At 36.0% G+C, this 27,042-nt stretch overlaps 2 protein-coding genes across 4 annotated transcripts in view; both read left to right on the top strand.

The window, feature by feature from the left end:
* Nucleotides 1–12,661: 12,661 nt before the first annotated feature.
* On the top strand, nt 12,662–22,418 carry nos-M (nanos-M). The gene is made up of 6 exons (NM_001105230.1): nt 12,662–12,796; nt 13,510–13,558; nt 16,804–16,926; nt 18,495–18,640; nt 20,615–20,796; nt 22,319–22,418. Exons 1-5 carry the CDS (start codon nt 12,716–12,718, stop codon nt 20,789–20,791), a joined length of 576 nt encoding a protein of 191 aa, NP_001098700.1. The 5' UTR covers nt 12,662–12,715; the 3' UTR covers nt 20,792–20,796; nt 22,319–22,418.
* A 3,145-nt stretch (nt 22,419–25,563) lies between these two features.
* Nucleotides 25,564–27,042, top strand: part of LOC101743473 (putative phospholipase B-like lamina ancestor) — a 32,871-nt gene continuing 31,392 nt past the window's right edge. The window contains exon 1 of one of the 3 annotated variants that reach the window (XM_004932030.5): nt 25,564–25,970. The gene's annotated coding sequence lies outside the window, so the exon portion shown is untranslated. The remainder of the gene's footprint in view (nt 25,971–27,042) is intronic. The other 2 variants (XM_062669701.1, XM_021351993.3) reach the window with 2 other exon arrangements.

A 27,042-nucleotide genomic window follows, 5' to 3' on the forward strand; every position in this document is an offset into this window, starting at 1 on the left:
CATAAATACCCTAATAATCTGGCATGAGGAACTAAATGGAAAGTTAGAAGAAACCTTGATAATAATGAAATTTTTGTTCAGTGAAACAAATTATAAATCTACAATTTATGTGTGCGTGTGTGTGAACGCTCACAGTCCCAAGTAGACTAAAATTTGCTAAATCGCTAATCATACGCGTAATGTGTGTGAACTCCCTGATTCTCGTTGCTACGACACATAAATGATACGCGGAAGATGATATTTCTTCATAGACTATTTGTAACTATAACTAGTCTGGCCATAAATACTCTTACATAAAAACTTTTCTTTTTTCAACTTTTAAATTATTATGAATTTGGAACACGTATATTATTTTAAAAACTTCTTTCGATTTTGCGCCATCTCACATATTTTTTCCTGTTCATTATCAAATTACAGTATGGAATGGGGTGTTAAAGACAATAGGATTGCAGTGATCGCCTTGCACAAAGTGGGTACGGAGCCGTCGGTCATATGCCAGAATCTTCAAAAGCTTGGTATCAGCCGTATGTTCATATATCGTACTATCAACAGATACAACAACACTTCCTCTGTCGAAGACCAGAAAAGATCGGGACGACCGCGTACTGTTAGAACTACAAAGGCTGTTAATGGTGTTAAAGCCAGGATTTGTCGAAAACCCATTAGGAAGTAAAAAATATTATCGCGAGAAATGAAGATTCCCGCTAGGACTCAGTCGCGTATTATAAAACAAGACCTGAAGCTCGGTGCTTATCGTCGATATACAGGACATGCCTGAAATTAATCTTTACAATTATAGAGAGTAGATGGATCAAAACGCCTTCTATCGCGATACGCAGGTGAAAGGCATAGAAATATCCTCTTTACCGATGAAAAAAAATTCTCGATTGAAGGAAAATGATAAAGTGTACGCGACGCTCACAGTTCTAAAGAAGCTGTTTAAGTGGTCGGAAAGGTACAACGTGGTCATCATCCGGCGTCAGTGATTATTTGGTGGGACGTGTCTAATCAAAGAGTCACAAAACTACATTTTTGTGAAAAAGAAGTGAAAACTTCAGCCAAAGATTATCAAGATACACTCTTGGGTCATGTTGTGGAACCTCTCAGCAATACAGTTTTTAAAAACATACCGTGGACTATCCTTCCTATGAGTGAAACTTTTTTCAAATGGTACCTATGAGGTTCTTCTTTTAAAAAATGTGCAACATTCGAATATCGACTTTCAGCTGTTTTTTTTATTCAGCTTAGACAAGAAAGATGGATACTTCGAAAATTCGAGTGATTTTTTAATACGAGTTCCGACACGGAACTAACGCTGCAGAAACAGCTCGCAATATCAATGTTGCGTTTGGAGAGGGGACTGCTAATGAACGCACCGTGCGATTTTAGTTTAAGCGCTTTCGTGATGGAAATTTTGATTTGAAGAACGAACCACGTAGACGACTGCCTCCACATGTGAATAACAATGTATTGAAAGAGATGGTGGAAGCCGATCCGAGTCAAACTACCCAGGAATTAGTGGCATGGTTTAACGTTACCTCACCAACAATATTGACTCATTTGCGTCAATCAATAAAATAAAAATATATGAAAAATGGGTGCCTCATGATTTGACTGATCTGCAGAAAGGAACGCGTGTTGATACTAGTGTTGCCTTGTTGAATCGATACAGAAATGAAGGAATGTTCGAATTGTGAAATGTGATGAAAAGTGGATTCTTTACGATAGCCGTAAATGAAGAATGTAATGGCTGACTCCAGGTCAAACCCCGCAACAGTGTCCTAAAGCAAAGCTTATCAATAAAAAGGTAATGGTAACTTTTTGGTGGTCTCAGCATGGTGTTATTCACAATAGCTTTGTCCGATCTGGTCAAGCAATAACGGCAGATGTCTACTGTGCCGAACTCCGAACAACGATAGCAAAACTTGCAGTGAAACTACCCCGACTCATGAATCGATCTTCACTATTATAGCTCCATGATAACGCGAGACCTCATACAGCACGAGAAACCATTTTAACTCGACAGGAACTGCAATTAGAAGCCATTCGTCACCCTCCGTATTCGCCAGACCTTACCCTAATGGACTACCATTTTCTTCGTGATTTGGACCATTTTCTAGGTGATAAAAAGTTTTTTTCCCAGGAGGCAGTACAAAATGCTTTCACACAGTTTGTAGAATCTAGATCACCAGAGTTCTATCGCTAAGGCATAAATGGCAGCAATGTAGGCATAGATAATCTATACTAATATTATAAAGAGGGAAGATTTGTTTGTTTGTATTGAATAGACTCCGAAACTACTGAACCGATTTGAAAAATTCTTTCACTGTTTGGAAGCTACACTATTCCCGAGTGAAAAACTCCAATAATGTAAATCAAGGTGTAGAAAAATTACCTAAAATATTCTTTACATCGCGTGCCCTGCGAAAACTATTGATGATAGAATAAAATAATGTACTACGACTTTGTAGAACACATTATTATTTACAAAAAGTGTCGCGACAACATATGTCTAACTATTATAGTTATGCCGCAATAAGTGTTCTTTTATTTAAAATAATAAATCAACGTCAAATATCGTTGAAATTTTTGTTAAAGACCCGGGCGGAGCCGGAGCGGGCCGCTAGTGGTAGATATTTTGATTAAATAAATATGTTAAATGAAAAAAAAAAACGAATTTGCATCTTTCAGTACAAATCGGCAATTCTATATTTTAACCCCTAATAAATGATACTTTCAAACCAAGTTGTTTTAAGAGCTGCTTTAAGCTCTTCAGTAGTATTCGTTGTGTTTATATGTAACAACATTGCATTGATAAAATCCATTAGGATATAGATACACATATGTATTATGAAATTGCGTTCTTGTATTTTAGAAGAAGCAAAAAAAGTAGAATATTTATCAATACTTTACAAAAAAAAAATTGGCATTTCAGTATGGTAATAAATAAATTTATGTAATGTTCTCGTCCAGGTTACATTTCGTCAGTCAAATTATTATTCATATTCAAGTCATTAAGTTTTACCTAACCTGTTCGAAAGTTGACTATCTGAATAACAAACAGGACTCGTTTGAAATTAAGCAAAAATAAACTATGTTAACTGCATTCTTTATTACGTTCGAAATGCTTATTATTAAATTAGTCATGTATTCTAGGGGACACAAAAAACACAATTTAGGTATAGTATGTGTTTGCAGAAGTTTTGGCGGAAACGTGAAGTCATATCGTGTTAATTATGTTATTATGCTAATTTACGTTGTAAGTTTTCATTTAAATTTAGTTTTTATTGCAAGATAGTAGCAACTTTGCTTCATTTTATAATATAATTACAACAATTATTTTATAAGGTTGGAGGAGGCCTTTGTCGATTGTCAAACAGATCTGCAGAAAATAAGAAAAAATCAAATAATAGGCTAGATTAAGGTTAAAATAAAATTTAGGTTTTCTATATATTATATTTAGTCATATAATTGTAATATGGATCTGAATAAAAGGCTATATTATTATTATCATCATTTTATAAAAGTATCCAACATGGAACATGGAACAAAAGAAACTGTGCATGTCTGCTTGGGGTTTTTAAAAAGTACAGTAAATTATTTCCTTTATATATATGTGTATATGAATGGATCATTAAACATTTTTGGATTAGATCGAAAGTGAGAGTTACACTAATGACCGTAAAAATTTTAGAAATAAAAGTGTATGTTTTAGTTTTTTTTATATAGTACGTTTACGCAAAAGGCGTCATTGAAAAAAAAACCCCATTTCAATAAGTAATGCTAGATCCGAAAAAATTGTTAAAAATATGTATTATTAAAATATGTACGATTATACTCGCTACGCGATCACTGTCAGTGGCGCGGCGTTCTGCGCTTCATTGAGTTACTCTGTACAATATTGTGAATAGCATCTGTGCATGAAATATTATCGAAATTCGCAAACGAAACGTAATGCACCAGAGAGAGACTGATAACATAACTATAATTATAACAGTAGCCTTGACGACACGTTTCACAAAATATATTTACATAAACATATTACTAATTTACAGATTTGTGCTCGTTTGACATTTGAGCTGCAATAATACTTTGTCAGCAGACCTTGTCAGTCCATGTGCAATTTATGTAGTTCCCAATTTCATGAAGGTTGATAAATGGAATTATCGAGTATTATTTAATCCGTTATATTAACTTCATCTTGGACAGGAATGCAAATCAGTAAGAAATTACATAGGTATAAATTTTTAAAATAAAATAAAATCTTACTAATTAATTTACGATACGCTTTAAAACGTTACTGTTATATTACTATTAGCGTTAAAATATTACTAAATATCTTTATAAATATATTTCTTCTGTGCGTGTGTTTGTCACTGAACTCCTCCTAAACGGCTGGACCGATTTTAATGATTTTTTTTGTATGCATTTTGGTGACGCTGTGATTGCTGTTAGCGTTCGTATATGTTTTATTTATTTATTACTTCGATGGGTGGACGGGCTCACGGCCCACCTGGTGTTAAGTGGTTACCGGAGCCCATAGACATCTACAACGTAAATGCAGCCACCCACCTTGGGACAGGAACTCAGTTTCAGTTTTTGCAGTACAACGGCTGTCCCACCTTTCTAACCGAAACGCATTATACTGCTTCACGGAAATAGGTAGGGTGGTGGTACCTACCCGTGCGGACTCACAAGACGTCCTACCACCATTAAATCCGCTCCGCTAATCTCTTATTTTCACCGTTTAGCTTCCAATATGCATATCCGAAATAAACACCCTCCTGTAGTATTTATTCCCCGGGCGCTATGAGGTTTGATTACAAAACATTTTTTTCTGTGGTCGTTGTATTGGGGGCATGTACCATTAAATGCCACAAGGGAACCTATTTTATTTTGATTTCATAGCATATTATGGTTTGGCATTATTGGAGGTAGGTCGTAACTCTTTATCTTATGAACAAGAAAGTTGAACGTGCTTACCTATTGATAAGAAAAAGCAAAGTGGTTTAATGGTCATGATAAGACGAACTCAACGTACGTCATAAAGCTAGTAAGTATATTAAATCAATGCGTTCTATTTTTCGACGTGAAATATAAATTATTATATTGTACACGCAATACTGTTTCATAACGTAAATTTATTCATAATTACAGCACTGCTCCTCCTACCCATACACCCGTGCGAAATTCTGTGATTTTACGACTGTAAATATTAAAATATAGCGAATATCAGTTCTTTTTATTTTTTTATTTTATCACACTAAAATGAAGTTGCGCTCAAAAGCCATCGTATGGAATGTTGAGTTTAACCAAGGCTATAATTTATTTTTCGACACAAATAAAAGACGTTAACAAAAATGAATAGTTTAGAAATTATTTATTCGAATACTAATGAATGTTGCTGATAAATAATTAAACGAAGAAAATACATAAACAATTTTCGAAACAAATTTAATTAGAAAGGTAAACAAAGAGACAGGGCTTACATAACTTATAACTGTGTGTACGTAAGTTCAATTGACGGGGGATTTGGTATTTAATGTGTATTATTTGATTTTTATTCGAACTTTATTGGATCGTAAGACTTACTTAAGTTTAAATTCGACAAGGGGTTTGAATTAGTGATTCCGACTTAATTTGAAGCATAGTAAAGAAGAATGGGGTGCTTTTAAGACATTTTATAATGACTTTAACCAATATCGGCCAATAAAATATTTTCCATTGTATAGTAAGTAATAAATATAGTAACCCACCCGTTTTTACAATAAAATGTTTTTTTATATTCTTATACACCCTTTTTTTCTTACTAATAGAAAATTGTTATCTACTTTGCAGTTCAGCTAGCCACAAAAGTGTTATTTTTTAAATGTTTTATGAACTATTATTTATTTCACTGCTTAACAGCAAAGATCATTTATTGTCGACAAAGTCGAAAATGCTAAATAAACATGATTGCATAAATTGTTGATTGTGCAGATAATAGTGGCAATAAATCTTAGCGAAATTGAATCCGACTAACGACGCTCACTTCACTTTGATAAGTTAACATCTTCATATTATTATTTAGGTACGTATGTATGTCAGTGTTTGAAATTCTCTTTCTTTGTTAATTATTTCTATATCCGTGCTCAAATACATAGAACAGAGAGCGCCTTTCATTTTGACTAACACTTTTATTACTATGTTAAATAAATTAACTATTAAGTTTCTATTAGTTTATTTTTGTTATTTCTTTTAGTTTGTAGTAAAAAATATTTATTTATATTCGATATAGCTAATGGCTTAACGGTGCCAACGATTTATTTTATTTCTACTTCTTGTTTTTTTTGTTCGAAAACTAACATGATTCTAAATTTCTATTTAACCCTTGATGGTAAATTCTTTGAATTTTTTTACAAAACTATGTAACTAGTCTGGCCATAAATACTCTTACATAAAAACTTTTCTTTTTTCAACTTTTAAATTATTATGAATTTGGAACACGTATATTATTTTAAAAACTTCTTTCGATTTTGCGCCATCTCACATATTTTTTGCTATTCATTATCAAATTACAATATGGAATGGGGTGTTACAGAAAATAGGTTTTTATTTTTTACTGTTTAGATGGGTGGACGAGCTCACAGCCCACCTGGTGTTAAGTGATTACTGGAGCCCATGGACATCTGCAACGTAAATGCGCCACCCACCTTGAGATATAAGTTCTAAGATCTCAGTATAGTTACAACGGCTGCCCCACCCTTCAAACCGAAACGCATTACTGCTTCACGGCAGAAATAGGCGGGGCGGTGGTACCTACCCGTGCGGATTCACAAGAGGTCTTACCACCAGTAATTACGCAAATTATAATTTTGCGGGTTTTACTTTTATTACACGATATTATTCTTTCATCGTGGAAGTCAATCGTGAACATTTGTTGACTACGTATTTCATTAGAAAAATTCGTACCCGCCTGGAATTCGAACACCGGTGCACCGCTCAACACGAATGCACCGGACGTCTTTATACTTTAGGCCACGACGACTTCAACTGAAGACCTGCTGGCTGGAAACTGGCCCTCATCTAGCCCAGACCCCAACCCTTTAGACTTCAAATTACGGTTAGCTTTAGAGGAAATGGCCTTTTTTTTCGGGCCGGGGCCGAACCTCCTACGAGGTCCCCGCGCCTAGGGGGCGCGCGGGGTATGTGGAACTTGACGATCTGCAAGGTGTTGGGAGTAGACCGCACGCCCAAGGAATTTTAGGGCCCACCCACTAAACGACTCCCCTGCATTTTTACACCCGACGTCCGATCTCCGTCCGGGGTCAGAACCCGGTCAGAGTATAGGGGGTTCCCCGCGGTCAACACTACAACCAGACACGCGGCGCCACCCCGAGGACGCCCGAGCGACGGGTCGTCGAGGCGATAGTCGACGACCAACGACGTCGGTCTCCGCGGTACGGCGGCCATACCAGGCCGCCCGGGCGATGCCGCTGGTGTTCCGGGCTACCCCGCTGGGCCAGAACCAGTCTGTTGGGTCGGAACGCTATAAACCGCTGACCGGGTTGCTCTTCCACAGTATGTTCGGCTACGACAGCGACGAAGAAGATGCGTTGCAGTCCGCAGCCGTCGACGCGTCGTCCCGTCCTCCTGGTGTCAGCGTGCTAGAGTGACGGTAGCGTGCGGCGCAGCCTCAACCCCCTTAGGTCGCCCCTTGACCATCACCGGGAGGATACTGCCTCCTCACAGGGGCCGGAGCTGGACAAACGCCCTCCTCCGACCCCCGGCTCGGCGGCGGCGGCACGGCGCCGAGAGGGAAGACGAGCTCTCCCTCTCCCGTTCCCCCGCCTCTTTCTGCGAGATGTTGGACTCGAAGAAGTCGAGTAGAGGACATGGCTTGCTCTAACTGACACACAGCGACATTGACTTTCTTAAAAATCTTAGGAGCAAGCAGTGGCGAAATTTCCCTTGGAAACTGTGCGTAAATCCATAGATTCGTGGCCAAACAAATTAAAGGCCTGAATAAAAGCCAAAGGTGGCCATTTCGAATAGATTTTTTTATTTTCATCTGACATTTTAATAAATATGTAGGTATAAATTTTAATAATGTTATATTACTTCATTAAAAAAAATTCATTTGCACTTGTGGCGACTATGAGCTCCTGTGGCCACTTAACAACAGAATAATGGAAGTATTGTCAGATCACTTAGCTGGTCCTATAATAATAAAAATAATTTCAATTATTTTTAAAAAATAAACAAACTATCTAATAAAGGTTTTTGCACGGCCCGAACTCGCGTGCTTTCACTCAGTAATCAAACATTGTACACATTTTATGCAAAATTCCTGAAAACAAGAATGAAGTAATCATAAATTCATGCATGCTTACATTTTAATCCTCTGCTACATTGTTTGTTAATATATTGTTCATAATTAGGTCTGGTTCTGGTGATAGGACCTCTTGTGAGTCCGCACGGGTAGGTACCACCGCCCTGCCTATTTCTGCCGTGAAGCAGTAATGCGTTTCGGTTTGAAGGGTGGGGCAGCCGCTGTAACTATACTTGAGACCTTAGAGCTTATATCTCAAGCTGTGTGGCGGTTTTGCGTTGTAGATGTAAATGGGCTCCAGTAACCACTTAACACCAGGTGGGGTGTGAGCTCGTCCACCCATCGAAACAATAAAAAATAAATAAAAACGATGGAACATAAAACCAGTTTTAGGAAAGTGAAGCATCTTATGGATGTAGAAAAACCGTGTTGCGGTAACAGTTAACTACGTACTTTTTAAATCTGACGCATTTCTATTGTTCTACAAACGTAACAGACGACAAAAAAATTTGAACGTCTAACGGCGTGGACACATGTCTACGGTACGGCACCGGCCACCGTGTCACGGCGCGGCGCCGCCACCGTTGACACGGCGCAGCGTCGTGCCGCGACACGCTGCCGTGTACGGTGCACCGTGATGACTACGGCGCGGCGCCGCCACCGTTGACACGGCGCAGCGTCGTGCCGCGGCACGGTGCCGTGTAGGGTGCACCGCACCGGCACACCATCGTTTCCAATACAGCTTCTGTCTTAACATGGACCGCGAAAGACGTATTATTCTGCTCCTTTTGCTAATTTTGATATGATTTCTTCCAAAGGAGATTGGTGATGTTTAGCGACGATTTATACTAAAGTTCTATCTTCTTTATATATTTGAAAAAAATATCTTTGATGTTAGTCAATTTTTTAATGACGTCATTAGTTTTTTAATGCACCGCACCCAATGAACCGCACCGGCACATGGCGCACTGCTCCTGCGCAGTTTGTTTTTTGTTATTGCATAGTACGCACGTGGTAATGTTTTTGCATGAAATGGCTGATTACGTATTAGCCATTTCCATTTTGGCTAGGTATCTACAAAAATAGCACCTTTAGCGTACCTATTTTTTTTTAATTCGTGTTTGTTGTTCTTTGTACACAATAAAAAAACCACCAAAAATAAACACTTTGTTTCTAAAAAAACTAAGACAGTTTTCTCTTTGGAATCTTTATAATAAAAATAATAATACGAAGGACGGTCATTTACGCCTTTGCGATAGAACTCTGGTGATCTAGATTCTACAAACTAGGAAGAAAAGTTTTTACCACGTACAAAATTGTCCAAATCACGAAATAATGGTATGGCGTATTAGCAACAGGAGCAGAATAATACGTCTTTCGCGATCCATGTTAAGACAGAAGCTGTATTGGAAACGATGGTGTGCCGGTGCGGTGCACCCTACACGGCACCGTGCCGCGGCACGACGCTGCGCCGCAGTCATCACGCTGCACCGTACACGGCAGCGTGTCACGGCACGACGCCGCGCCGTGACACGGTGGCCGGCGCCGTACCGTAGACATGTGTCCACGCCGTAACACCAGCCTGTAATAACGCTGCCTTATTAATTCGTATTTTCATAAATTTTGGCACATTTTATGAAAGTAATGAAGATATTGAATTTATGAACGATAAATTCATGAACGATAAATTCAAATTCAGCAATGACATGAATAGACTACAGCAAATTAAAATAAAAAATTATCAATGTAAATTATCAAATAAATCTCCATCGCCGTGTCTACAATGTTTCCATGTGCTTAAATTAGTTTTCAAAGATGGCTGGACGAGCTCACGGCCCAACTGGTGTTAAGTGGTTACCGGAGCCTGTAGATATCAGCAACATAAATAAGCCGTCACCCACTTTGACATAGCAGTTCTAAGTCTCAGTTTTTATGAAAAATGGCTGCCCCACCCTGCAAACTGAAACGCAATACTGCTTCACGGCAGAAATAAGCAGGGAGATGTGTATTTCCTACCCGTGCGGGCTCACAGAACGGCTTTTTTTTTCGGTCAGGGGGCCGATCCTCGTACGATTTCTGCGCCTAGAGGGCGTGCGGGGTATGTGGGACTTGGCGGTCTGCAGATGCTAGAAGCAGACCGCGGGCCCAAGGTCCATGTTTTAGAGCCCTACCCATCAAACGACTCCCCTTCCACTCTCTCACCCGACGTCCGATCTTGGGGTCTCCGGTCTCCGGGGTCAGAACCTAGACAGAGTAGGGGGTTTCCACAGTCAATACTCCAACTAGACTCACGGCGCCATCCCTAGGACTCCCGACCGACGAGTCGTCGAGGCGATAGTCGACGACCTCACGTCGGTCGTATCGTTATGGCAGCCCGACAGACTGTCCCAGGCGGTGCCACTGGTGTCCGTTTGGGTCGTTATAGTGTTATTTGTGTTCAACAAAACTATTTTATTCCAACAAACTAAAATTTTCATGTTGAATAAAAACAGAAATGTCAAAACAATCTTGTAAAATTTTAGTAAAAACTTTATTTAAATTAATTTCAAATTTAGAAACTTTCTATTGTTGCTTAAACGTTAAATCACTTTGTAAATCACAAAAATTCCATTTGAATATGTAAAAAAGTCGTAAGTATAACTAAAATGGTATTTAATAAATAAATTTAATATAATAAACAACACCTTCCTAACGTTGCTTGGAAAGCTACCGTCGGAATTCGTGGTTAAACTTAAACAAGAGAAACAGCTGTCGATTTTATTAAAAACTTTTACCTAATAACATTTGACAGGGAACTACAAGAGAGATTTAAAGATATCGATTTTATTCCACTATAATATAATATGATTTTATTTTTTAGTGAAGTTTTTTTTTTACATTATCTTTTTTTTCATAATTATTTCCTATAAAACAACTGGCTGAGTACAAAACTTTGTATTGTTATTGTTATTAATTCCGTGAAAGTTTCGATATACATATTAGCATTTATGCCAATTACGTGGGGTGCGAGTCGTTTTAATAAATGATTGCATTTCACAAATTAATTAAGTTCACAAAGTACTTCAACTGGTATTTAATGATAATTACTTTTGATGCTGTTGATGAAGAGAAACATTGATGACCCATTTGATGTTAGGTGTTTATCAGAGTCCAGCGATAATGTGCTAGAAAAAACAAAATGTGAAAAGATAGTGAGTTATAATTGTTATTTTATTAGATTAGAATCGAATATTTGGCTGTTGTCTGGATTATTCCCGAATTATTTAATGTATTGAATCCACTGCAGTAACACATAGTCGTCGTGGCCTAAAGGATAAGACGTCCGGTGCATTCGTGTTGAGCGTTGCACCGGTGTTCGAATATCGCAGGCGGGTACCAATTTTTCTGATGAAATACGTACTCAATAAATATTCACGATTGACTTCCACGGTGAAGGAATAACATCGTGTAATAAAAATTAAACCCGCAAAATTATAATTTGCGTAATTACTGGTGGTAGGACCTCTTGTGAGTCCGTGCGGGTAGGTACCACCACCCTGCCTATTTCTGCCGTGAAGCAGTAATGCGTTTCGGTTTGAAGAGTAGGGCAGCCGTTGTAACTGTACTTAAGTGAGACCTTAGAACTTATATCTCAAGGTGGGTGGCGCATTTACGTTGTAGATGTCTATGGGCTCCAGTAACAACTTAACACCATGTGGGCTGTGAGCTCGTCTACCCATATAAGCAATAAAAAAGTAAAAAAAAAACAACACAAGCAATGTGTATCTAAAGTATGTTTCTTAGATTTTGATGTATCAAGTATGTTAAGTTGATAAATAGTATCAAATATTTTAAAAAACGATGTATTTAAAATGAATGTTTGTTTAGTTTAGAACAGATTTCAAAATTAAATTAAAATTAGAAAATCGACAGTCCAAATATCAAATTAAATAACAAGAGGTGTTGTTTCGAATTCGATTTTTAGATTATTTATTTTGATGTTTTTTTTTATTTGTTTTTATTGCTTAAATGGGTGGGGTTAAGTGGTTACCGGAGCCCATGGACATCTACAACGTAAATGCAGCCACCCACCCTGAGATATAAGTTCTAAGGTCTCAGTATATTTACAGCGGCTGCCCCACCCTTCAAACCGAAACGCATTACTGCTTCACGCCAGAAATAGGCAGGATGGTGGTACCTACCCGTGCGGACTCAAAAGGGGTCCTACCATCAGGACTCGCTCTGAAAATGCTCGCTCGGATCCGTATTCGATTAAATATCAACTGTATTCGATTAATAACATTTTTCCCATCTCGAAGTTTCGATAATCGGCTATGGGTGGGTATAATAAAAAAAAAAAATAGTACGTTTCGTTTGTCATCATTTGTGTGTTGCGATAAAATCATAAATCTTAAAAACTAAACAATGGATGTTCAAATACCGTTTATAGCTCATCATTCTGTAGGACAAACTTTTGAAGAAATTCTACCATCTACGTCTGCATACGTAAGTTCAGATTTAAAAAATAAAGTAACATTGTTTTTTTTATTAGTTACTAGCTGACCCGGCAGACTTCGTAGTGCCTCAATCGATAAATAAAAGACCTAAACTTTTGTATGAAATAAACTTAAACAAAATGAATCCGTCCGACGTCCTTTGATGTGTCCTCACATCAAAGGACGTCAAACAAACAAAAAAACAAAATTGTTATTTTTATTTAATTCCGAGCATTTTCATATTTATCTATCCTATTAAACCTTCTCTGGACTTCCACAAATAATTCAAGACCAAAATTAGCCAAATCGGTCCAGCCGTTCTCGAGTTTTAGCGAAACTAACGAACAGCAATTCATTTTTATATATATAGATAGATGTATTTCGTTATTTAAAACAATACCAAATACAAACAATTGTTTGTCCTTAAAAAAATTAACGAATCAGTAAACGAAGGTTCCAGTTGCGTTTTTTTTTTAATTAAAACATATTTAAGTGTAGGTAGTAATTTTAAACCAACATGAGGGTTAGATAAGGGCAAGCCGTTTTCTACATTAGGGGTCGACCCTAAAGTTTATTTAAAGTTTATGGTGTTAATACATACTACTGTAATACTAGTACATTTTATACTAACAAAATATACTAGTATTTTTATTATGCCTACGACTACGAAAACCGAAGAAAATACAGTAATAGTAATTATTTGAGTTATTTAACTATTTTCAGATTAAAAAACAGCCAGAGTTTTTGGAAAGTGGATGCATTTTGAAAAAAGGTAATCCTCATATATTTGTCTTGGATCTTTTCAGCCATAACTCACATGGTGGTGGCAATATAATATGTATTCATAATATAGCTTGATTAACTTTGCTGGCATTTGAAAGCCGCTTGTTGTTCATAAGTAATATCTCAATTTTTCTATAACGAATGCACACGGTTTCAGTATATTTATTTTTGGGAGTGTATTTATTTTTAGGCTATTTACAATTAAACGGGTATCTGAAGATTCTTTGGATGTACGACGTTATACCAGTTTTTTTTATCGCTGCTTTAGAACAGTTCTATGTTTCAAATGTAATAGTGGACTAACGGTTTTCAAACGTTGAATAAGCGATTTGATTTTATCGCAAAGTTTTTGTTGGTTTTTTTACGTTAATATGTCAGAGACTGTTGACATTTACCAAACGAACAGTTATTGAAGTTTACCATAAAGTATTTCCATAAAACTTGTTAGATAAATCGCATCGGTTTTTTATTATACAAAGTTTTTGATATACTGCTGTTTGAAATAAAAGCTCATTCATGTTATTTACAGTGACATTAATACAATCCTTCAAACGTTGTGGCCAGTTATCGATTGGAACACATGTGTTCATAATTTCTACATTGAAAAAATCGTTACTGTCTATCTTATGGGATGTTTTAGGGCCTTCAAATTATCGTAACATTAATAAGCGGATGAAGATTCAGAACAGAGGACGGCTAGTCTTCAGCCCTTAAAGTGAGAAACGCTCAATTCCTGTTTCGTTTGAGTCGATAATTTCTACATTGAAAAAATCGTTACTGCCAACCTTATGGGATGTTTTAGGGCCTCAAAATTATCATAACATTGATAAAGGGGTGAAGATTCAGAACAGAGGACGGCTAGTCTTCAGCCCTTAAAGTGAGAAACGCTCAATTCCAGTTTCGTTTGTGTCGATCGATCTTTATACCCGCTGCTGAGACTTGCTGAAATTAGTACATTTTTTCTCCTACCAGACCGAAAGTTTGTGGAGTACCGTGCCGGGGTCCAGGGGCGAAGCCCTGGCGGGGTAAGGGGGCGGAGCACCCTATACTTGTAAAAAAAAACAATTTAACTGTTTTTTAATTTTTTAATAAACTACTACTAATTAAATAAGAACGGTCGGAACTCATCTTTGTTCCGATTCCCAAAACCGAACTTTCGGCGTAGGTAGGAGAAAAAAGATTTTTTTGCTATGAAATGTCTTATCGTTAAGAGGCTTCATTAACCACCTTGTCACGTTTTGATAGACGTGGGTCGATGTTTTGATATCTTTTTCACAAAAATATTGCTCACCAAAGCATTATTGATTTCTTTACTGAATAACTGAGAAGCCTACTTAAGCTTTCATAGCTTTGAGCACTTTCGATTGTTATGTCTATGCCGTAAAATGTTGAACAATAATTTAAAAAAATCACTTAACATTTTTTTTCCTAATGTATTTATTACAATTAATTTTGTAACTACTATGTAATTACGTGCGCGTTACGTTAACATAATTATGTTTTTCATTTATTAAAACACTTTATAGGTTTAATGTGGTAATCATTTTATAATTTTCAACATTTTCCTTTCACATTTTACGTTCTTCGTTTTGCTGTACGTTATCTTATTTCACATGTTTTTGTATATAATTTTCCTATTACTCTGTACTATATCTTCTTTTTTGTGTGTACATAAATAAAGAAATAAAATAAATAAATACGAATTTTAGTTAGAAATATTACTTTTAATGAAGAAATGAATGATTAATGAAAGCATAGAGTAAGCCTAGCTACAGTTTTTTCGTCCTGTTAATTTATACTTGGTATTCGATGATAACGAATCCTGAGTTTAAATTTCAGTCGTCAAATTTAACATAAAATTAGATTGTTTGATAAATAAAATAAAAGACGAAAATCGACCGAAACGCGTTTTTAATATTGTCTATCACAAGTGAAAACCGAAGTAATTTCTATTAAAATTTTACCTCTTATAGAACATCTCTATAATATTCCTAGCGTGGAATTTTAAGCTAAGTGACTTCAAAATTTATGACGAGATATAGACAATAATATGAATTGAATTAGTTAATGTTTTGAGGTTAGTGTGCAGTTATAGGAATTCAATTAATTAACATAAAGCGAAACTAAAACTGGCTCAGCTACGTAGATGTCACAATGTTGTTATTCGTTAATGTTTTACTCTTCCAAATAGGCAGACCAGTTCGCGGCCAACATAGTTTTCTTACCGTCTACGCCAGACCAGGTTCGCGCCGCACCGCCAACGAAATTATTTACATTATACTTACCATATACATACATTATACTTTATACTTACAATAACATTCTTTGTAGTGGATTATCGATGAATAATTAAGTACAATAGGCGCAACAAACACTTAATATATAATCCATTTATGGTACAAGTCTCATAAGATTTACGTCAAAACAATAGATCAAAATTAACAAATAATAAAAAATAAATAAATAATAGTGTATTAACAAAATACGCTTTTATAGAAATCCAACTAAAAATCGACTATAAATTTGAATTAAAAATAAAGTAAGAAAAAAATATTTTATTGTAGAAAAGCGTGGGGTGCTTTTCAGGATATTATCAAAAGAACCCTTTTACTCATATCTGTTCATAAAATATTTATAACTATTAATACCATGCACCCCATGCTTTTTTTTTACAATAAAATAATTTTTCCTTACATTATTTTTAATTCAAATTATAGTCTATTTTTTAGTTGGATTTCTATAAAAGCGTATTTTGTTAGTTTTTTTAAACTATTATTTATTTTTCATTTTTTAGTTGAATTTCAATATTTTCAATTATTTTTTTACTATTGAATTGTCATCGGTCCTTAATAAGTATACCAAATTTTGAGTTAATACGCCGTTTTGAAGGGGGTCAAAATGACGTTCAAAGATTCCGTTACAAACATACATACGTCTGAAGCTAATAAAAGCGTATTAAAAACCATTAATACATGAAGATTCGTAAATATAGGAGGCGCTTCATGGATTCCGCACAGGCGCTGACAAGGGTCGAGCGCGGCTTTGCGCCAGACCAGCATTCGGCCTAACATTTGTTAAATGGTTAATGTTCACAGTTCTACTGGGATATGGCCAATTTAGGAATACATGGATATTCGTAGGAGGAATAAATAAAAACGGTGTGACCTTAACGCACTTACCATGTGCTAAAGCACCAGTATCTTGTGAACTGAGTGTACTGTTTTTCTTCTGTAGATGCCTTACAGGCTGTGAAACTGGATCCCGCAGTTTTGGAGGCACAAATAACAGTGGAAACGAGAAAAATCGATGGAACCGATTCTACACAAACTCAAGTTTCTTCACAAGGAAGTGAATTACGTAAGTTGCCCAACACCGTCACAGTTTTTTTGGGAGTCGTATCTAAACATTTAGTTGTTTTTCTTATGATTGATTGGCGATTGTTTGTGGTAAACGACAGGCGTGATGCCACAAATCTTATTTTCAAGTTCTTCAACATATCTTAAACGATTTTTTTCTTTATTTTATGATCAAATTAGACTAAGTATACCTATTATAGTACAGTACTAAACGAATGAACAATGTTACTATTCCCATGAATGAAATCTGCTGGAGATCACGGGGTCATTTCAAATAATTCTTCAGATCATATGTTATCATCATTATCAGCCAATATTAACTCCCGTTGGCCTCTATAGGTCTCATCTAATTCGCGGCACATTCCTCAATTTTTCTCATAATATACTCCTTGATTCGATACTCCTAATTGATTTTTTTAATGGCGTATATACGTCAACGATCTCACGACCCACCTGGTCTAAAATGGATACCCGAGCCAATGAACTTGACAACGTGAATACCGCCACCTTTTTTTTTTTTTTTTTTTTTTTCTGGCCGGGGGCCGAACCTCCTACGAGGTCCCCGCGCCTAGGGGGCGCGCGGGGTATGTGAGACTCAGCGATCTGCAGGTGTTGAGAGCAGATCGCGGGCCCAAGGATTTTAGGGCCCACCCACTAAACGACTCCCCTGCACTCTTACACCCGACGTCCGATCTCCGTCCGGGGTCAGAACCCGTTCAGAGTAGGGGGTTCCCGCGGTCAACACTACAACCAGACACGCGGCGCCACCCCGAGGACGCCCGACCGACGGGTCGTCGAGGCGATAGTCGACGACCAACGACGTCGGTCTCCGCGGATGAATACCGCCACCTACCTTAAGTCATGAGTAGGATTATCACAATCGTATTGTGGAACGATTCTCTAAGCTTTCCGACCGGAACGCAAGTTTGTCTTAAGGCACTTAAAGGCAGGGTGGTTGTATCTATGCGGGCTTACATTACACCAAACCACCAGTAGTTATCAATAATTAAAATTAAAAATTACGCTAGTCGTAGTTCTCTTTTCCCAACTCATGAATTTTCGCGGTTTTATAGGTAAGGTCCTCGATTTTCCGTATCGAGTGACATAACTAGATGTTTTCTTCGATTCCGGGAGAAGCACCAATTTTAATGGTAGATTTATTTTTTCGGATCGGCTAAGCAAAATCGAAAAACATCCAACGATTGCGGAGGTAGTTTGAGGTGTAGTGTGGGAGTGGATACCGAGAAGCCACCTTCCCTTATATATTTTAGATATATTTGTTGATCGTGATAAACATTCTCGTATTTATTTAGAAGAAAAAAAGTTACCTATCTGTACCATTTGTGTAAAACGGCAAACAACAAGATGATATATGACAATATGATTTTAAGTAAGTGTACCGAATGTGTAAGTGAAATCGTTAGGCTGCAGCCGTTTTGTATTGTTATCGAATTCTTTTTCAACGGAACATAATTCAGCGATATGCTGTTTTCGTAATAATGAATGCCTTGGTGCCTTTAAAAATTAAAAATGCAATTAAGTATTTTAGAGATTGTTTTAAAACTTCAGCCGCTGAGGCTCTGCGTGTCGACTTCAAGAAAATTGTGTCAATGCACGAGACAGCACTCCTCTCTTTGACTCCGGATCAGTATCAGTTCCTGCTAATTTACGTCGAAGCTCTTCGCCAGAAGCGAATTGGTTTACAAAAGCATTTTGTAAGTGATCCTAGATAAGATTCAGTTTATTTCATACTCCTAACTATTGTAGTTTAGGGCTGAGATCAATTTCAACACGTAATACCTAAGCTTAATTTCTTGAGGCAGTGATACAACGAAATTTTTTCATGATTATTCGCCTAGTGCAAACGTACAGATTTGAAATACTTATAATAATAGGTTGGGGAAAAAGTCTTTTCGCATTATAGTATGTATGAATTTGTTATAAAATCTCTTTGGCTATACTTTTTTTTTTATTGCTTAGATGGATGGACGAGCTCACAGCCCACCTGGTGTTAAGTGGTTACTGGAGCCCATAGACATCTACAACGTAAATGCGCCACCCACCTTGAGATATGAGTTCTAAGGTCACAGTATAGTTACAACGGCTACCCCACCCTTCGAACCGAAACGCATTACTACTTCACGGCGGAAATAGGCGGGGTGGAGGTACCTACCCGTGCAGACTCCCAAGAGGTCCTACCATCAGTGATTACGCAAATTATAATTTTGCGGGTTTGATTTTTATTACACGATGTTATTCCTTCACCGTGGAAGTCAATCGTGAACATTTGTTGAGTACGTACTTCATTAGAAAAATTGGTACCCGCCTGCGGGATTCGAACACCGGTGCATCGCTAGATACGAATGCACCGGACGTCTTATCCTTTAGGCCACGACGACTTCAAACTACTATTTGTATCTTGCTGGTTTTGGGATTGGAAGGGCATTATTCATTATGAGCTGTTACCACCAGGCAGGACCATCGATTCTGAACTCTACTGCGAACAACTGATGAGATTAAAGCAAGATGTTGAGAGAAAGCAGCCGGAATTAATCAACAGAAGGGGTCTGGTTTTTCATAATGATAACGCTAGACCTCACACATCTTTAGCCACTCAGCAAAAATTAAGAGAGCTTGGCTGGGAGTTGTTAATGCATCCGCCGTATAGTCCTGACCTTGCTTGCACCTTCAAATTTCCACCTGTTTCGGTCTCTTCAGAATTCTTTAGGCAGTGTCAAGCTAACATCACGAGAGGACTGCCCAAACAAATTATTACGGTATTTTGATCAGAAGCCCCAAAATTTCTATAGCAATGGGTCCCTACCTACAAGATGGCAAAAAGTTATCGAACAAAATGGTACCTACATACTTTAGTAAAATGTAAATAAACTATATTAAAAAATGTTGTGAATTTTCTTAAAAAATGCGAAGAAACTTTTTCCCCAACCTATTAATTAATATTATGTTCCCCTTTACTCAGCGATATGCTAGGGAGAGAAGTTATTCCTCAACTTATTGACGTTTTAAACTACAATTTATGGAAGTGTTGAAAAAAATCTGAAAATAAGTGCGCATTGGGGATTACGTTAATTAGCTAGTAATAATAATAATAAATCAAGTATTAAAAATCCTTTTCCGGTTACACATACATTTTATGTGTACTATAAATAAATGAAATGTAAAAAATGTCAAGAAATATCTCTATGAAAATAAAGACTGTATTTAGCAAAGTATACGAATAACATCTTAGTCGTCAGCCAACACGAAAACTGCAAAGTTCTCGCAACGTCAAAAACAATAAAATGAAAATAATAAACGCGAGATTAAGGTGTAAAGACGTAGACACAATTAAGCCGTAGTTTTAATTGTTTCTGTGATTCGTGAAAACCGAATAATTCATTTTAGATCCATAAAAAAAAAACAATCAAATTAATCTCGTTTTTCAAATATTCATGATATTTTTTAATTAAAATAGTAATTTGAATTAATTGTAAAGTAATGAAAAGGATAAGGAATAGCATTTCCAGATCTTTTAGCCGGCAAAAATATAATTATTTAATGAATTTAATTTCAAAAAAAAGTTTACGTACATACTAGCGGGATTTTAATACCATTTCATTATTATTATTTAAAAAACTATATAAATTCTGGGCTTTTAACTTCCATACGTCCAAACGTTACTTTGTTAGGAGTGCGCCTTCTGTAAGAAAAATGGGGAGTCAGTGTCATGGTACAGAACGCATGCTCTGAAGGATGGGCGCGGTCGGGTGAAGTGCCCTGTACTTAGAGGGTTCCGCTGCCCGCGCTGTGGGGCCACCGGGGACCGAGCTCACACCATTAAATATTGCCCACAGAACTCCGATTAATTAAGGTAAATATCCGAATTCGTTGCAATTAGATTTATTTAATACTAGCGACCCGCCCTTGCTTCGCTTCGGAAACATTAAATTTTAGTATTGATAGTTGAGTCCCGCGATGCTAGCCGCGGTTATTGTCGTACCGCGAGTGATGCCGCGGGGCGAAGCTAGTCTAAAAAAAAAAATAGCCTAAGTTACTCTTTATATCATCAGCTACCTGTATCAGTGAAAGTCCCGACAAAATCGGTCCAGCCTTTCCAGAGATTAGCCGGAACAAACAGACACAAACAGACAAAAATTGTAAAAAATGTTATTTTGGTGTATGTACCGTATATATATATTCATATGCATGTAGTAAAAAGCGGTTATATCAATATTACAAACACACAATCCAATTTTATTTATATGTGTAGATAGCTGTACCCGTCCGCTACGCTGGGCTTTTAAAATTAACATTATTATTTCTCACCCCCACAAAGATTCTCATCATTAACGCCCCCGCAACTGGTGTAGAGAGTCCAAAAATCATATAAATATATCATAAAAATATATCCATTAAGTACATATATTTTCTACATGGATACCAAGTTTCAAGTCGATCGGATGCATGGTTCAGTAGTTATAACGGAACATCCGTAAAAACCACTGTAGATTTATATATTAGTATAGATTCATCTCTCTCGATCTCTTATACATACATTAAATTTTGCATATCCGAATTAAAATCGAAGAACTATATGGAAATCTATAGAATCCATAAACTTTTTTTTATTTCGAAGAAATATTAAAATAAATAATGCTTGACATAGTGAGAGAGAGTATAATTTATTATATACCAAATCTAATTGACACTGGAAATCAGTCAACACACAAGTATGATTTGTACAAATGGCGGCCTTATGCTAAAACCGATCTCTTCCAGACAAGCGTTTTCATATAAAGAAATTGTAAAAAAGGTACGGTAGATATACTTTGTACTATTAGTGCAAATGTTAAGTGGATGGACACCAGTTAAGTGCGAGTAAATAGAAGACTCAAAGTGGAACTAATTAACACGAGCACTATTAAGCTAGTTAGATAGTAAATTGACGTATTAATTCATACGTATTTACATTTAACGACCGAGTATGTTTTTTCAACAATGCTATTCAGTATTAGTTATTAATATTACAACACTAGTAATAAAAGTTAATCATAAAATTTGTATGTTTACAATGTTGGTATTCACTGTAACATGCCAGACTTCAGTGATATATTTGATAGGAAATTTACTATATTCTGTAAATGCTATTTAGCCTTGTTTGCTAGCAACAATGCGGTGTGACGTTTGGTCATTAATCTGCTACTGCCCATGTTAATAACGAACAGCCAAGGTTAAATGTCTAAGACATGCTGTATCTACATTGGATTTCTTTACATTTTTTTTTTGTTGTTATTGAATTTATATAACTATTATATTATTATGTAAACAATATTTCTAGTTTACTGAAGATAAAACAGATTTACGTTAATCATGTTTTTGTTTCTTTATTTTAGGTTGTGGGGACACCTGTTTTTAGCTATCTGCTGCTTTGCTGTAGAGAAAAAACTCCATTGAATTTTATTTTTAAACAAGAAATAAATAATAATTACACTCCATTTTCTATTATTTCAATCAAAACATGATAATTTTTCCATTAGACGTATTCCTCGAAAAGGCAAAAGTAGGTAAAATAAATAACGATAATTTGAGCCACATGCTGTTTAGTACACAATAGCGGGAAAATTGGAGTAATTTCACGATTCCCAATGTATACTGAAAATAACCGTTCTGAAATTAGAACGGTGGCATGCGCAAGCCGAACATAAGACGACAGGCTCATTGCCCACACGAACGTTTATAAAAGAACTCAATGTAGATATTTAATTTAATTTTATTACATTAAAACTAATAAAATGAACAATGTTTGGACTTAACTATCTCTAAATTACTATAACGTCATCACTGTGTTAACATATAGTTGCATAGAAGCAAGAACAAGAATTTGGCATAATTAATAAGCATCCGACGTATTAAAAAATATAAAACAGTGAAAGTGTAAATTCTGAATAATCATAGAGTACACATTTGATATGCACTTCACAATCGTACAATTAGCAAAACACTGAGCCGGAATTCCACTTAACTTCTCTACACGTTATGTTTATACTCGATGCTTTAACAGGAAAAATTGGTTCGTTGTCAGCTGTGATGTTTTATACATAAATGAAATGAAGTCCAGCATGCAATTTAGGTAGGTAAGTACGTAGGCACAGTGTCGGTTTATTGACCTAGTGACGATGAGCCATGAAACCAGCGGTTGTGGGGCAGGTCGCGGCCGGGAAACGCCAGATCCGACACGTAACAAAAGGTCTTTGAACTTCACACGGAAAGTGTACGGTGAGTTATGCTCTAAAGTCGTAACACTCGTAACCTGACACTTTATCGAACGTTATCGACTCGAACTAGTTGATAACAGAAGAGTGACCGAATTCACTGTTCGAAGTTTGAAGTTCAAGGCGTTCGCATTGAGAGCCATTGCGGCAGAATAACAGTCGTTTCACAAAGACACTTCACGGCCGGTTTCGTATGGCCTTCGTCATTACTAAAAATTATTATTCAACCAGCATAATCAGCTTGTAGCAATTAGACAATACTAATGTGCTGAAACTCGAACGAACAAATAGGAAGTTTAAAATAATTTAATATACTGTTCGAAGTTGAACCATAATCAATATTTGATAACGTCCTGTCAGTATAAAATAATTGAAATAATTCGACATCTTCTTGATTATTTCAAAATTTACGTATGTTCAGGGTCACCTACTCTTTATTGTTGTCTAGTTTAAATGTTGTTTTTGTAGTGAGTTTGTATTTATGATTTTTTTTGTTGAATCAATTAAAAATATCTTGCCAATGTTTAAATTAATTAATTAAATTTAATTACTAGACGTACCTATTTAAGTGTGTGTGGTTTGATAAATTGATCTTGTTCACAAAATATCCGGCTTGTTGATAGGCAGAGTCAAAAATTAAAATTGAACAGTAGAAACAGGATAGTTTACAAATATTATTAGCCTAAAAAACGCGTTGAATTAGTTCGAGATCAGGGTAGTCATATCATTTAGCATTAATAAACATACATAAATTAATATATTATTCATCTTACGCATGTTTTAAAAATACGCCATATTAAATCATTCCGAAGATAAATTTTGAAATGACTCCTCGTTTCAATCATTTTCTATTTTGTTACAATAGTCTAAACTGATAAATTAGTGTATCCTCCATATTTGATTGACGATAGTAAGTTAAAAATTAACTAATAATTAATATATATATTATATTTTTTTATCTTTGAATGATTGGTGGCCCGGAGGCCTTTCCAGTTTTACCAGGACAGTTGGGCGCAGTAAAGGCTCAGTCAAGAGGGGTGGGGTTAGCTAATAGCTGCCCGAGCGCCTCCGAAGGAAACCTAACAAGAAAATGATATACTCAAGCGTCACTCATACGATTATCGATATCAGTGAATATAGCATGGGTTTCAGACAAGCTGAAATCAAACTGGTGCTCGATTGGAATCTACGTTAAAGCATTTATGAATCACTAGCGACTCGCCCTCGCTTCGCTTCGGAAACATTAAATTTTATTATTCATAGCTCAGTCCCGCGATGTTACCCGCGGTTATTGTCGTACTACGGGTGACGCCGCGGGGCGAAGCTAGTCTAAAAAAAGTAGCCTAAGTTACTCCGTATGTATCATCAGCTACCTATCAGTGAAAGTCTCGTCAAAATCGGTCCAGTTGTTCCAGAGATTAGCCGAAAAAAACAGACAGACAGACAAAAATTGTAAAAAATCTTATTTTGGTGTATGTACCGTATATACATATATTCATATGCATGTAGTAAAAAGCGGTTATTTCAATATTACAAACAGACACTCCAATTTTATTTATATGTGTAGATGATGTCACTGGCCCACAAGTGCTGTTTACTAGTATATACTAATGTAAGCTTAGTAATAATATTACTAACGATTGATATCAAGATCTAGTGGGACATAATATAAAGGTTCAAACGTTATTATTTGTGGCGTGCTTGAAGAATATTTGCACAGGTTCTATTATACTTTTTATCATCATAGAAGCACCGTACCTACACAGTATAATAACAATACCTACTTAATTATACTTACGATTATTTTTATCTATATTAGATACCCTTGATTTATAATGAATTAGACAGATTTGTCCTAGAACTGGAAATTTAAACAAGGTCCATACAAGACAAGTTTTATAATTTTAACAATCACCTTAATGTAAAAATGTTAACATATTGTTTATTCTCAAATCTAGTACCTACATGCGGATACGTTTTTGTTCTTCACACTTTTTACATCTATTGAGTTAGACAGAGATGTCGTGTAGCTTCACAAACTTTATTAATTTCTTTCTGTGTTGTGCAGTATGCACTAGAATAAGTATTTAGCCTTGGAGTAATTATCTTTAGGCATATTGTGCATTACCATATTATATTTACATGCCAACGATGCCATAGGATAGGTACACGATTTTTGTTTAGTGTACAATACAATTTATGAACATATATTAAGTGTATAATCTATGTTACGAACGATCTCAACGATCTGAAAAAAAATACTAAAGGATTGAACACGAATACTAGCGACATCTATTAAACTATCGGCAACTTATAATAGTAAATTCTTTTTCGATTGACGTGCTTTGTTGTTCCTTTTTATTTCTAAGTTACAGCAAATGAGAAACAGATGGCGTTAAAATATTATTTTTCTTAATTATTTATTTTCGTTTCTGGGACACGAAGACTGAAATTAGACAAAATTAAAATTTAATCGATCGATATTTAGCAAAAAATGGTGTAGTTTTAGAAGATTATATGATATTATAGAGGAAATGTTTTGGCGTATCATCAAGAAATGACGTGAAGTCGGTGCGCTTACGCTGTCACGGTCAGCGCACTATCAGAGGAGAAACACTCGTCATTTCGATGTAATCACGAGTAGTCGCGTTGCTACAGGGCTCATTGTAGTTCGCCACGAAAGCCCTTTTCAGTGCCGTTTCAAATGTAGTCGCTTTCGTATTCTTATGTCAAAGGCAGATTTCTGAGCTTCGAGAGGAAAATCGATGTTATCGTAAGTACTAATTTGGTTTTCCTTTGATTTCCATAATACAATTGACAGCATATTGCACAATTTTCATTAATAATTATCACAGTGCTTCATGAAATCATCATGGAAAAACCTGTAACTGTACATTATTAATATTATTGATAAATTATCTCTGTCCTTCCTTCTTTGTTGCAACTTTCTCTTTAAATCTACATAGGGTCGGGCAAAATACAAATTCCCAAATAAAAATCGAATTGAACTGTGGTAGTAAATTAAAAAATATTAAATTATTTTTATTTGAAAACAAAATAGATTGAATACGTTCTGACAGCAAAGCAGTGTCTAGACATAAAGAACGTGACCCCAAATCGACGAATGCCAGCGAGCAGCGAGCGAGCGATGTTCCCCTCACAAGCACGTGGTTATAAAAAAATGCGGTTTAGAACATTAAATACTGTATGGCAGAGTTCAGTTTATTTTCATTAAAAAAATCTATCCACTTATAAATAACATAAAAATTCTCCGAATAGGTATACGTTGTTTGACTGATGACACATTTTTGTCATTAATCAGTTAAACATAACATTATTGACAGAAAAAATATGAACTGACTAATTCATGGAGAAAAGATTACTCGTACTTAATATTAATTATGGTTGTAAAGTAGCGATTTTTTTAAAAAATCATTTTAGGTATTAAATAATATTTTAAACAATTGGCAACTCTTTATACATTCACGCGCGCTCTAATGTTAATACGGTACCTAAGAACCTTGTTGCCATGGTGACGATAGAAGCTTAAAACAAATGAAAAAATGATAAATTATGCCGAAGGTGTAACCGATTTATTTTATACTACTACTCGTAATATCTAACATTATTCTATATTAATTTAAATGTTTGAGCTCGAGTTTGACATGTACCTATAGGTACTCTAGCATCAATTACTATAAAATACAGCAGTATCAAAATATGTCACTTTCTATTGAAATTTTGACATAAATAAATAAATAAATAATCTTAATAACTTTTATTGCATTAAGCGGATAGCCTACCGAACTATGCAGTCCATACGAATACATTTAATTGGTCGATGT

This window comes from Bombyx mori, chromosome 8 (genome assembly GCF_030269925.1).
Source record: "Bombyx mori chromosome 8, ASM3026992v2".
NCBI lineage: Eukaryota > Metazoa > Arthropoda > Insecta > Lepidoptera > Bombycidae > Bombyx > Bombyx mori.